At 36.1% G+C, this 14,177-nt stretch overlaps 1 protein-coding gene across 4 annotated transcripts in view; it reads right to left on the reverse strand.

The window, feature by feature from the left end:
- Positions 1 to 276: 276 nt before the first annotated feature.
- The window catches only part of Atg16 (Autophagy-related 16), a 159,997-nt gene continuing 146,096 nt past the window's right edge, over positions 277 to 14,177 (reverse strand). For all 4 annotated transcript variants that reach the window (XM_068771071.1, XM_068771064.1, XM_068771058.1 and 1 more), the window contains 2 exons: positions 13,258 to 13,393; positions 277 to 1,772 (listed from right to left, as the gene is read on the reverse strand). In XM_068771071.1, the coding sequence (XP_068627172.1) occupies positions 13,300 to 13,393 (94 nt within the window). In that variant the 3' untranslated portion in view covers positions 277 to 1,772; positions 13,258 to 13,299. The remainder of the gene's footprint in view (positions 1,773 to 13,257; positions 13,394 to 14,177) is intronic.

Genomic DNA, 14,177 nt, shown 5'->3' on the forward strand with positions numbered 1-14,177 from the left:
GCTACTTCCGATTTCCACCTGTTTCGGTCTCTTCACAATTCTTTGGGCTGTGTCAGTCTAATATAAAAAAAGACGCTACAAACTATTTCCTCACTTTTTTTTTCAGATAAGAAATCATAAAATTTCTACAGCAATCCTTATCACTACTTAAGAGATGGCAACAAAACATCGAACAAAATGGCATATACTATAGTGAAAATAAAGTAATTTTCTCGAATTTTTATATAAAATAAAGAATAACTTATTCCACGCCTATTATTCAATGTCATCAATTGTATCTCCATTTTATTATTGTCTTTAAAAATATGTTTGTATTTTTATAAAATAATTAAGAATGTTTTAAATGTAAATAAGAAAAAATACTAAAAATTCTACCAATGGATTTCATTTACTTACAATTAAAAAATAAATATAGATTTGAAAAAAGATATAACCGAGCAATTCCAATTATTGTTTAATAATAAACATCGATATTTGTTTATTAGTTTAAAGAAATGGTTAGAACAAATACTACTTGTGCTACAGTATTATAAATATATAAAGTAAAGCGTTTTTAATCCTTCTACTTATAAAAACGACATGTTGTTTCTGGCAAGAAATATTTTTAAACGTAGAGAGATGAGACACCGATCCACAATCCTATGGGAGCCGCAGTTATGCTATTATTAGCCAAGGCTAAAGTTAACGAAGCGTAATTTAACAGCGGCGCCGGATTAGGTCTTTTTTTCGATCAGATTCCATGTCCCGTCGCCGTCGCAGCGGTTTCGGGTAATTAAGCGGTCGGCTATACGTGTAATTACATGTGAAAATAGCGCTTTATAAACGTCGCAAGGTCAATGACCTACCGTGTAAGGTGAAAAAAATGTAGACAAAAACCGGTGGACAAAAAGCGGAGGACTGTCAAAATACACGTCACGGGATTATGGATGTGCGCGAGCGCTTTGCCGTGTTCGGCGTTTATTGATAGCGAGGTCCGCTCGGTAGCGGAGCCAGATCATTGTTTGCTAATGAGAGCCGCGAACGCAGGTGGCCCGCGCGCTGTGCTTCACTTAAACAAATAAATATGACGTCGCGGTGACAATAATAGTATTCTATTAATTTATCGCTCATTGTGCGTATGATTGTAAATCGCCCAGTCAGTAACGTGTTACCGTAAAGCTTCTCTAAATACTAATTTACAGTTTCTCTCGCCGTTGTGTGGACGTATAGGAAGTTTATTTTTATATTAACATTACTTCGCATTCATTTTTATTAAGCTTTATATTATTTATTATGTATATCAATATCAACAAAGATTATCACACCAAATACTTTCGTTTGGCAAAATCTATAACGAACATATTCAGCAATGTTACGTTTTGCCAAACTATACAAAAAATATTATCAAAAGGAATGACATCAAATTGAGATACAAAATATTTATTTAACGAAAAGTTTTAAAATAGGTAGTTCTTTGAAAATACATTAAAATTGGTAAAAGAGCTTAAGATGTGATTTATTATTTTATATACCGATCACAAGTGTATGAGCACCCCTTTTCTTACAATTTTTTTTTAATTATTTACAGTTATGCGATAAAAACAAGTAATTTTTGTATACGACACGATAGACATTTATATAAAAAACACAATAAAAAATAAGACTTAAAATCCAGTTCGAGTCTTTTTTTATTACACAAACCGATGAAAAAGATCGGTGGTGATGCCCCGTAAGAAGTCGAACACCTCTCCATTGTCGCCCTCTGCCTCCCCGCTGCTCTCTTGATGTGCAGCCTGCGAAAAGAAATCGATAACGATATAATTACAGTTATTTAAATTATCCTATGTAGTGCAAGGGTTATTGTTGTGTCGTGCCATTGAACGTTACATTATTAATTAGTATATTAAATACGAATTGTCCTTTACTGATTTAAACTAAAATAAAAAAGTGAATATGTAGTACTCTTGAGTATATATATTTAGTTTAAATTCATTAGTTTTAAAAGTAACACTGTTTTATTCTTTCCTATACCATCTATTATTAGCCCCAAAGTCTAATAAGTGACCAAAAAGCACAGTTTATTTGTTAAATTTTATTGTTACATTGTTACAATAACTTACTTCAAATTGCTGTTTCAATAACCATAACAGAATTACAATTTTAATTTTAATCATAAAACTAACGTTTTTATTCCTATCGTTGAAGCGCTGTTGTATGGCGATGGATTACGAAGTCCGCGTACGATGCTAGCAGGTTAATATTTTTATAACTATTGAATTTGCTGAATTACAAAACATTTTAATGCATCTATGGGTTGGAACCGTACATTGTAACTAACTCTGTATTTGCTTATTGATTTACAAACACGATTTACGGACAATTGTGGTGACAATTGAGCTGATATTTATTATAATAATGGTTTTAATTTAATCGGAAGATTTAATTTCTATGAAAATGTAACGAATGTTCTTGTCTTTTATCTGCGGGCTGGTTTCCAACGCTGACTAAAGCTAACTCCAACACAACCAAACGACAATGCGTTTATTTTCCGTCGAAGTAACTTTACTCGAGCCAACCGACAACTCGAGAAATGCTAGCAGATCAAGCGAACATGGTATAAAAATACCGTAATGGGTAAATATATAAAAAATAAATAAAAAACCTGGCCGCAATGATTACTATCAATTGTAGTATTCAATAAATATGTGTCCATTGTCGACGCAGCACAAAAAATATGCGGCATATCCTGTTTGTAAGTTAGGCTTAATTTATTAATCTAAGCCGACGCACGATACCATCTGTTAGGTGTTTAGTTACAGCAAAACAAACTGAAATTGATACGTTCATTGTGGGGCGACCGTTAGTTAATAGTTCCCGTGTATTCGCACACGCCGGCGTTATTTCAAACAGACGCAATGTCCTGGATTTAATTGAGTTGTTTGAACAATAATCCAAATCAACCGTAACCGTCGGTAATGCGATAGACACTCACGGATTAAGAACAGTTACAATAACGAAGATTGTTGCTTAAATATCTGTATCTGAAAATACAGGTTGATTCGTTATCATTTAAAACCGTTTAATAACGTAAAGGGGTAAAAAAAGGGTGAATGTGTAGCATATTTGTCAACAAAAAGCTTCAACGTTTTGACATTTATTACAAACCACCCTACAGAAAGTGATCGTTCTGAAATGTGTTACATCAATTTATAATTTACTATTGGAATGCGACAAGCCAATAATTACACTGATTGTAAATATTTGTTCATTTTAATATGTGGCAAATCGAATTTTGAAAATGTACACCTTATGGTATGGTATAGTACACCTTATCCGAAAATCGGATAAAGTGTATCATAGATTAAATGACAGCAATAAATTCACTTCTTTAAGGCTCTATATATACAACCAATCACCTGTATATGTATGCAACAATTAAAATTCATTCGACACTATTATTAGATTTAAACTACATTTGGAAAATTCTATATCGTTTAATTAAATCATTCGACTCTTTTTCCTACTCAACAATCGAATGATCTTTTTAATTCTTAGATACTATTTATAGCAATGGAATGTTGAGTGTCTTAAGAGCTGTCAAGAGGTCGTATGGAGTTCTTTGTCGAAGTGAAGAAGCGACGGTGACACACAAAGATAATATTGAAGTGTTAAACTGCTGAAAACAAATTATTGTTTCTGTTGTTGGCATACGATTTAATGGTCCACTTCGTGCATGTTAAGACTGCGATATTCATTGTAGTAATAAGGGAATGGCCGTTTACTCGTTACCTTTAATTATGTCCTCGTTAAAGTCGAAAATTATTAGTAGAACTCTGGCAATTTATTAATTTAGTCCGATTTTATATAAGACAACGGGAATAAAATGAATAAGCGGTTTATCGAAAATGGCATTTTTTTTCAGGCAATCATTAAATTAACTTCCTCTGTGGTATGTGCGTAATGGAGACCTGCTCGTAAACTTGGAACTACCAACGACATAGCCAAGTTCTTAAAACTGATTTCGATCTATTATTTTGGCTCTGCCGCTCAACACACAAATTCGTTTATTGTAGGTGCCGCCATCTACAAAACAATCACAAGTGGCACATTCAGACGCTGTGTCATCCTGAGACCGAAACATGCGCTTGATGCTCCGGTCGACGCGGCGGCTTGAAGCGCCCGGCCTTGTCGGAACCGATGTCGGCTCGTGTATCACAAGGGTCGCCAACTCCCGATAATTCTAGACAGAAACGTTGCTGGAGGTTCTTCTGCCACTTCTTCCAACGCTATCGTTTTCCGAAGCGGTTATTTCCAACAGATACCAAGGTAATAGTATACGATCAAGTCGAATTTCGACCCTATCGGGCGCCTTAGAGTCGGAATGCTAAACGGGTATTATTGACGCGTGAGCCTGGCCCTTGAACCTTGCTACTCCACAGAGTAGCTGCCAAGGCGATCAAAGAGCTCGGTAGCCTCTCAATTTGATGAAATTGTAGTATGAAGAGGCATAAGTCAAGGTTCTCAGGGAGCCCTGAGAAGTCTCTAGAGCCTCGCTAACTAAAAATAGGGTTTAGAATAAGGGCCCTCAGCGCCTTGCCACCTCACACCCGCGGAAACTGAAAATACCATTTAGGCAGCAATGCAAATCTGGCCAAAAAGTGCTAAAGTCTATTTTTATTTTTTTATATGTTTATTATAACAACGGTTTGGTAATAAATTTTTGGCAACGTAAGTCAAACCCCGCAATATAAAGGTAGCCGATTTCTCTTAACGTTCATTTTTATGTTTTATTTAAATTGCAGAGTCATTTAGGACAAACTATGAATGAGAGCATAATAGTGATATGTAAAATACCGTGTGAATTTTTTTGTTATAAATAATGCTTGCGACTGGTTTTCTAGTCATTGCTCATATATTAAAAAAGTTTACGCACATTGAGCCAAAGTCACGTCATAGAAACATAAATGAATAAGGCAAAGGCAATGAAAGTATTTCGTGCTCATTGTTGTCGATTTCTCAGACCGATTTGCTAATAACTGCTATTAACCCGCCTCCGGTCAGCAATAGTGATGTTGCGTGAAGACTACTGGCTCTAGTGGCGTATAGAAAAAACCTTAATTGTTCCTAGAACGGTAATTTTAAATTGCTCTGTATTTATGTGTCGGTGATTGTCTACTATAATATTAATGTCATGTCAAGCGCCTTTTTTCGGAGGTACTTAAAGTACTTCCGTTACAAGTGTTATAATTAATGTTAAAAACAACCTAATTAGTATTCAAAAACACCGTTAGCGTTTAATTTAAACTGAGAACAAAAAATATTGACGTTATGAGAATAAATTGCAATGTACATAATTTTTAAGCTCAAAAATTATTTCCTTTTTTTTTTTTTTGGGAATTTTATTGGAACTATGTAAGCTGTTGAATGATTTGCGCGAGACCTTGATACAGCCGCTGACATTTCTTTTGTTTAACTCACATTGAAACAAATAAAAAAAAATGTTTTAAAAATTGACAATAGTATAAAAAGTAACTATGCGATAGTCCAGTTATTATAGCCTAGGTCTCCAACATAAACAAGAGTACAAACGCGCAAAAAGTTAGACATTCAAACGGCGAATAGGGAAAATTACGAGTCCAGTTACATAAAGCAAGCGAGATATGATTAGTTAATCAGGTTGATGAGGCGATTGACGAGTGTCTTGCGGTTGTAGAATGCGTCCGGTGTCTCCGGCGAGCGTAAATGCGATTAAGATCTGAGAGACGCCGAGCGGTGAAACTCCGTAGGTCATTACGCCAAATCTTTGCTCGCTCGGCCGACCCGCCAACGGTACCGCTGTGCCGAGAGCCCGGTACGCTTCGACGCAACTAAATTTTAACGTCGCACTTGCATTGTCGTAACGTACAACTATGAAATAAACGCTGAACATCGCACGCGTCAATTAAATATCAATAGTATACCAACTGGTTGTTTACTGCACCGTTACCGTCCCCCATTACGTTCACCGGAATATTTCCATTTTATACTAGAAGAGTGAAGAATATATTAACTAGTTTCAAGTGACTGTTAGAATGGCAGACTCGTGTACGTAAAAGATAAGCTGATATCATTGTACCAACACAAGTCAGAACTGTATGATAGAATGTTGCTACGTAAAAATTAAATTACGTCGTGCAATAGGTAACGTAGACAATTTGAATTGTCCCATGAGAGGATGTCTAAAATGAGAACAAAACACACAACTATAAACACTTAACCTGTCCCCCGGCGGGAAACGAAAGCGGGGCATCGTTGTAAAGATAATAAAAGTAAAATGCTGATCACGTACTGAAAAGTGGACTATTAAATTTTCCGCTTCATTTTGGCGACAAACGGTTTGTGAACGGTCCACCGCGTGTCGAGTGTAATTCAATCATGCGAAAAGCGAAATGCAAGTATCAAAAATTTGTTAAAGTTGAATCGAAGTGATGGGATTAAAAACGGCTTTGCGTTAGTCATGTGGTGCGTGCTCGGCGACCTAGTACATACGAATAATCATTAATTGATTGACATAACGCTTACTGCGCCATATTATTATAATCGTGTAATAAAAATTAGAATAGTATTATAACCATTTTGGAGCTTTTGCGGACTGGAAATCTCATTTTAGGAGCAACGAAGCTCATTTTCACTTAAACAGGCAAAACTACATAAGGCCCCGTTTTGAACAGTGTATGCAACTTAACGGAAGATATTTGGATGTCATACTCCTTAATTATTGAAATCAGCATTTCTATTTTTATTAAAGCATTTGTTAAGACTGTGTCAAATATTTATTTCTTAAAAATTATAAATCATAAATCTGTCACCAGACTACCGTAATTATTGTTATAATTTTCACAATCTTTTTTTTAGCGCCAGAAGTAATTTTAAATACCAATCCATTTGTACTATTATGATGTAGAATATGTAAATAATATAAAGTGTTCCGTATATAATAGCGAACAAACTTTTAACCGTGTCCCGTTTAGTGGTGCGGTAGATTCATGTCGCCAGACAATGTGACCGAGACCCATACATAAATTCATACAAAAACTCAAAGAAAGTCGAAAGTCGAGAGCGCTTTCACTTATCGGCGGTGCCGTATTGTGCGTCATTGCAACGAACCATTTCTTTTTACAAGTCTAATGGACGAATTATCGTCAGATGCCTAGGTGATTGGGTCAGCATAGCATCAGTTATTATGGTGAAATTACAATGCGGCAGGGGCCCGTCAGTCAATGCCTTGCATGTTTGTTAGCGAATCTATAGGTTTCCCGTTAGCTTATTATTGCTTGCCGAGATGCGCTTTTATTATCAACCAAAATATTAGATTACGATGTGTTTGATTCGTGAGCTCATTATTATTTTGTGTAGTATTAATGGATCTAAATTTGATAAATTACATTTTGACTGCTTTCTATAGAATACTTTTTGCAATACGATAATATAGAATAGACTCCATACAATACGGGTTCTAAATTTATTTAACTCGCTACACAATTAGATTTTCGATTTTATAGCCCATGTTTAGTAAAGAGGTTTTTGTTTCTGGCTTTCTAAAGATGCAGCCTTTTTACTAATGCCTCGCTGAAAAATAGCTTGTAGTTGATCTAGCAATAAATGCAGTTACTATGAAGTAATTACTTTATGTTTGCTTCTTAATGCCCCTTGTTTTTTTAATGTTCATTATGAAGAGGAAACGTTGTGAGTATTAAATTACCATTATGGTTTGAACGGACATGATTGTACAATTCAAGTATTCGTATGGAAAGTAACTATTCTACATAAGATCGATACATTTCTTATAGGCGTGAAGGAAAGTTTTCCACCTGTTCAGATCCTGAGAATTATTTTAAAACAATATAAAATAAACATTGACATTGTCTGGAGCAAACATATAATTCTCAAGGTGTGCTATCTGCTATGGAATCATTTACAATGTAGTAACTGTTAGCATACAAACTTCTTATAAACTTTAATTCTTACTTATTAAAGTTTACGTTTTCTGGTATCCTATAATAAAAGCGTCTATATTGCCAAAGATAGATTTACGAACTCGATGAAGTCGAGTTGTTTATAAAGAAAGTGAATAGCAAGAGACTTCTTTGTAGGGAAGTGATCAAAGCCGCTCACGCACATCTGCTATGATAAGGCGAATTACATGCTTTTAACGATTCAAAAGACAGCACTTGGCCAATCATGGGTGTGAATTTTTTGCCTTCATCAGGGTGTTATTTGTTATTTTTATACATTTGCTACTAATTAGTCTGATAACAATTCTCAAGATTATTATACTCATGATGTATGAGAAAATGAGGCCGAGGCCAATGTTGACATAGATAAAAAGTGTATAATAATCTATAATTAGCCACGGCCAATAAAAAATTACATATAAGTGCACGGTGGAGACCCACACCAGGTCTTCTAATGTTTGAGAGTTATCAGATACGTTATGAAACTAAGCTTGTACTAAAACTTAGTTTCGTAACGTATGCAATGCAAAAATTTGGTAATTGACAGATGTAAGCTCAGTTTGACTAGTTTAGTTATTTCCTGAGTATTTCGCGTTATGAGCTTTGATGGTTTAATACTTATGATATTGTTACAAGTTTTGCACTCCTAATAAAAATTTTTGATTCATGAGCTTAAATCTGACCACCGATTAGTCATACTTCGCTTGGGCCCCGCCACCCCAGACATCACAGCGACTAAAACCGTTATGAATTAGCACAAAGTCTTAAAATCTCTCTACGAAGCTTCCTTTCCAACCAACGCGAATCCCGAATCCACCAATTAAAAAATGACGCTAGTACTATTATCGGTGCACTCACAAGACACGTACAATTTGTCAACGAGCATTGCTCAAACCGAGTTCCAGGGGAAAACAATTTCCGATGGTCTCTGTCCGACGATGTAAGATGCTTTTTGAGACGCAAGTTTGCGGCCATGCGCGCCTATGATCGCTTACCATCCGAACAGAACCACTGGTACATACCACACACCACAACTTCAGCGTAAAGCTAGAGAGCGCCCACGGGCAGGAGTAAGAGTCCATTTAAAAAAAATACTGTTTCTTTGTCCTTCGGGGTGGTGTAAGGAGGAGCAGTCTTCGTTTAGAAGCTGTTGCCTGTCGTTGTTTTGGCTTGTTCCGTAGTCCGTGTGGCGACTTATGTTGGTGGCATCCCTTCTTTTGTGAGGCTTGATATTTTTCGGGGTCGGTGCGTTGAGTGGTGGTAAAGCGTAACATGGTCGAAGCTTTGTGTAAGGAAGGTTAACTTCTGTCATGTAATTTGCCGCTGCGACCAATAGTTTGTCAGGGTGGTGTTCGGCGTGCTCGAAGCATCTTCTTGACGTCGCCGATATTGTCGAGAGGTTCGATTATAAATTAAAACTTTATATTCAACCTGGACATTTTTAATCTGTCCAGTTTGAATATAAAGTTGCCATAGATATTACTCGTATTTTCTTAATGCTGGATACGTTTGGTTACCGCTCCGGCGCTAAAACTCCGCCTTCCTCAGTAGCTCTGTTTTTATGTTCATAAACATAAATCATGAAATGTAAACCCGTGTAAACAATGTCTAACTTCATTGTTACAAAGTGTGTATGTTTTTAGCTACCAATTGCCGATACAAGGCGCTTTGGATGGAGATATTTAATTGTAATTATTTTTTAAATCATTGTATGTTTTGCATTTTATGTTTGTAGTAATTGTGTTTACTCACTCTTGCGGCGAATCTAATCTTAGACTCCGCTAACAACCATAATTCAACCGAGGTGGATAATTTTCTCTCACAACTACACCAAGGCGTCTACGGGTACCGTGCTTAGTCGCAGAGGGTAGGGACAGCGCGCATCGTGAAACAAACTCTGGTCCTCCGCCCTCGACTGCACCTCTGCTACTGCGCGTCCGCTGCGTAAGCACAGACAGCTGCTCCGATTACTGCACCACAGTCCTCATCCTCATCTCTGAAGTCGACTCGTTGAACCCTCTTAGAGCGGCCGCCTAGGGGCTTGCCCTGAACCTAGGGCCGGCCATCTGCTTTCCACTTATCTGCGCCGCGAGTGACCTGAACCCTTTCGCCCCCCCCCCCTTCACCCCGCTACAAGGCTTGAACCAGTCTGAGAGAGTCTAAACTATACTGCAATAATGTGACGGAACACTATAAAAAAAACCTCATATTGAGTTATAAATTATGATTGAATTATGCAATAATATTTGAATTGCCTTAAATTTGATTATCTGCAATAATGATTAATGAAATAGGCTAAATTTTTAACTACATCCAGTACTTGGTACTATATTTTTTTAGGAAATTCACATAGTCATTAGATGAATAAAATATTATCATATTATCAAATTAAACGAACTTTATGGAGGCATTATCGATTAACCTAAAAATTATTAATATAATGTGAGTAAAATTATTTGTTTAATACAGTTAACAAATAATAGCTCGCCCTTGAACAACCCTAAGCAAATCAATTAGCTCTGTAACGCTAAATCAAAGCATTGACATGGTAGTTAAGCAAAACCATATATGTATACAGCTTATAAATCTCTATAATTGCACTACAGCAGGTTTAATCAGATGATTACAGTTGTTCAGTCGGATGTTATTTACTAACTTACGTTTTATAAATGATTGCGCGTCAACTGTCTACGTCATAGAGACTTATATTGCAGGGTCCACTAAACGTGCAAGAAAATCACCGTCATACATTAACATCACACTCATAAAAAAAGAAATAGAATTTTCATATTCGACTTAAAGACCTAGTCTACATGTTACACATCGTCGTGGTTCACCAAAAGTTTTGTCACATTAAAAAAATAAAAATACGTAGACTAATCTAACAACACAATTCTTTTCTGAAAACTATATGTCGTTGCAAGAAAGCGAAAACATCATATCTGGCAAAGATGTAATTGTTTACAAGCTATACTTCCACGTATCATAAATCAATCTAACTCCAATGCTAAGAATTCTAAACACACTAATATTCACGGCAAGTCATCCAAAACGGCTCCGCTGGCACAGAGTCATACCAGAGAAATACCGATATCAATAATCATACCTCTCGACAATATCGGAGTTTTTCGAAGAGACGTCAAGAAGATGCTTCGAGCACGCTGAACACCACCCTGACAAACTGTTGGTCGCAGCGGCAAATTACATGACAGAAGTTAACCTCCCTTACATAAAGCTTCGACCGTGTTACGCTTTACCACCACTCAACGCACCGACCCCGAAAAATATCAAGCCTCACTAAAGTAGGGATGCCACCAAAATGAGTCGCCAGACGCACTACGGAACTAGCCAAAACAACGACAGGCAACAGCTTCAGAACGAAGACTGCTCCTCCCTACACCACCCCGAAGGACAAAGAAACGGTATTTTTTTTAAATGGACTCTTACTCCTGCCCGTGGGCGCTCTCTAGCTTTACGCTGAAGATGTGGTGTGTGGTATGTACCAGTGGTTCTGTTCGGATGGTAAGCGATCATAGGCGCGCATAGGCCGCAAACTTGCGTCTCAAAAAGCATCTTACATCGTGACAGAGGCCATCGGAAATTGTTTTCCCCTGGAACTCGGTTTGAGCAATGCTCGATGACAAATTGTATATATCTTGTGAGTGCACCGATAATAGTACTAGCGTCATTTTTTGATTGGTGGATTCGGGATTAGCGTTAGTTGGAATGGAAGCTTCGTAGAGAGATTTTACGACTTTGTGCTAATTAATAACGGTTTTAGTCGCTGTGATGCTTGGGGTGGCGGGGCCCAAGCAAAGTAGGACTAATCAGTGGTCAGATTTAAGCTCATGAATTAAAAAAATATTAGGAGTGCAAAAATTGTAACAATATCATAAGTATTAAACCATAAAAGCTCATAAAGCGAAATGTTCAGGAAATATACAAATGGACAAAGATCATTGACTAATGTAAAAAAAAATATATATAATTCAGCCTAATAGTTTTTATAATGTAATAACCATGAAATTATTACTGGTTGGATCTGTGAGTTCCAAGACAATAATCTATTGGTTTCTCTCTTTCACAAGAAATCTTAGAAATTTAAAAAGAATATAGATTAGATGCTAAATAAGTATTAATCAGATATTTATTAAAATTATTGTTTTACAGTTTCGCGATAATTCTAATGTGTCAATGTTAGAGTTGAATTTATTATATTAAGTACATATTGTTATTTATTGCGTCAAAATGATTATTCCAAATAATTTGATTTAAGTATAATTTGCGTGCAATGAACTCTGCTTTATTCTTATTGGTTCAGAGTGAAATGAATAAATATTTCACTTGATTCCTTAATCTCTTCCTTCACGCAATGTGAAGACATTTATCTCAAAAAGTACACTCATGCGGAGTGATATAATAACTCGACGTGCAATTAATGTTAACGATTGTACAGAAATTTAACGCTGCTTTGCATTTTAAGGATTAAACGTTATAAGAGTAAGCTGGTATTATTTAAAAATAATCTTATCTAGTATAATATCAATTGTACCAGAATTTAATTTTGGATATTTTACCCGTAAAAATTTGGGAAAAACTTAGCTACTTTGATAATTATATTTAAATATACTTACAAAGCATATAAAAAAATAATTGATGTCTTTTATGATATTATCACGAGTCATTCGTATTGGAACATAATATTATTTTATATTCATAAAAGTGTGTAGGTAAGAAAAAATAGTAACAATATTTTACAATTCGCGACTTAAGAATATACACGTTTTTCCTTAAAAAAAAATATTACTTTAAATTTGCAGATATGAGATAACTTAAGATGACAATGTTGAAAAATTATTAAGTATTGATTTAGGCTTAAAGCCAATCAGGTACAATAATAACTAATGAATAAAAATAAATTATATCAATCGATGACGATACAAAAATATATTTATCATTGTTTATTCGTAAGATATAGGGAAAAGATATAATTATTTTTTATTTGCTTCCAATATGAATTACTGATAAGAATATCAGCAGAAGTGATATTATACCAGAGGATTAAAATGGAATCTCACATAACTGGTCTATCTTTTCTTTCGCTTGCAACAAAAAAAAAGTAAGTTTAAGCTGCTTTGCGCATAGCAAAATGCAATGTAATAAGCGGAATTAATAAATATATAAGCAAAAAACCATAGTATCTACAAATTACTAGCAAACAAAATGACTATTTTTAGTTTTGGACAAAGATTAAAATATTTTTTATAACGAAATTTATAAGTACCGGTTCAGTAGGTGGCGTTGGTGGAGTGGAGCCCCATGCCTGTCACAAGTCGCCCCAGATGAGCGCCCTTTTGCCGCGATCTACCGAAGCAAGTAGCCCTGATTGTGGATGCCAAGACACTGCCGTTACTGCTGACCTGTGTTAAAGTTGTCACTTTAAAAATAATTAACATAAAAATTAACTTCAAATATATAAAAAATGTAGATTTTCAGTAAAAGTTTTTATAGAAATAAGTTGTTTTTTATGCAGCAGACATTAAACTAAGACCTGCATTTGTTATTAACGTCCAAAAATAGTTAGATATATACGAGCCCTAGTTCATGCTTTCATGTCACATCAGCATGTTCTGTGCACGTGCCCATAGACCTCATTGGCCCACTTGCTATTTTGCATTGAATCCGCTACTGCATAACAACTACCGGGACGCATCACGCGCTGGCCAGAAGTGATTCCACTAGTCGACGTGACTGCTGAAAAAGTCGCACATGCATTTGTACGCGGTTGGATTGCACTTGTTTGTCGAGTAAGAAATATCACAGGGGAAGGCACTTTAAATCTCACCAGTTCCGAGAGCTTGCCAAACTCCAGTTAGTTTGGCAAATTCTCTTCTAACCACATAACCCCTACCGCTTATAATCCGGCTGCTAACGGATGAGTTAAAAGCACCGGCAATTGAAGGCTTCTATAATATGCTATGATAATGACAGTTGATACGAAGTTCTTCCATTAGTGCAGCTAGAAATTTGCAGCGACTTGTTCCAGACATCGACGTACAAAGTCACGGACTTCTCAACCACGACGCACGGCCATTGCAATGCTCTATGTGTTGACGACGAAGCCTAACACTCCAATGATATCAACGGCTGCGATGCTTGTTGTCCGCTATCAACCTCAATAGGTAAAATGCTGTGGTATACGAG

Source organism: Battus philenor, unplaced genomic scaffold, assembly GCF_028537555.1.
Source record: "Battus philenor isolate CCGP_79_NKW_IND1 unplaced genomic scaffold, ilBatPhil1.0.hap1 SCAF_10, whole genome shotgun sequence".
Taxonomy (NCBI): Eukaryota; Metazoa; Arthropoda; class Insecta; order Lepidoptera; family Papilionidae; genus Battus; species Battus philenor.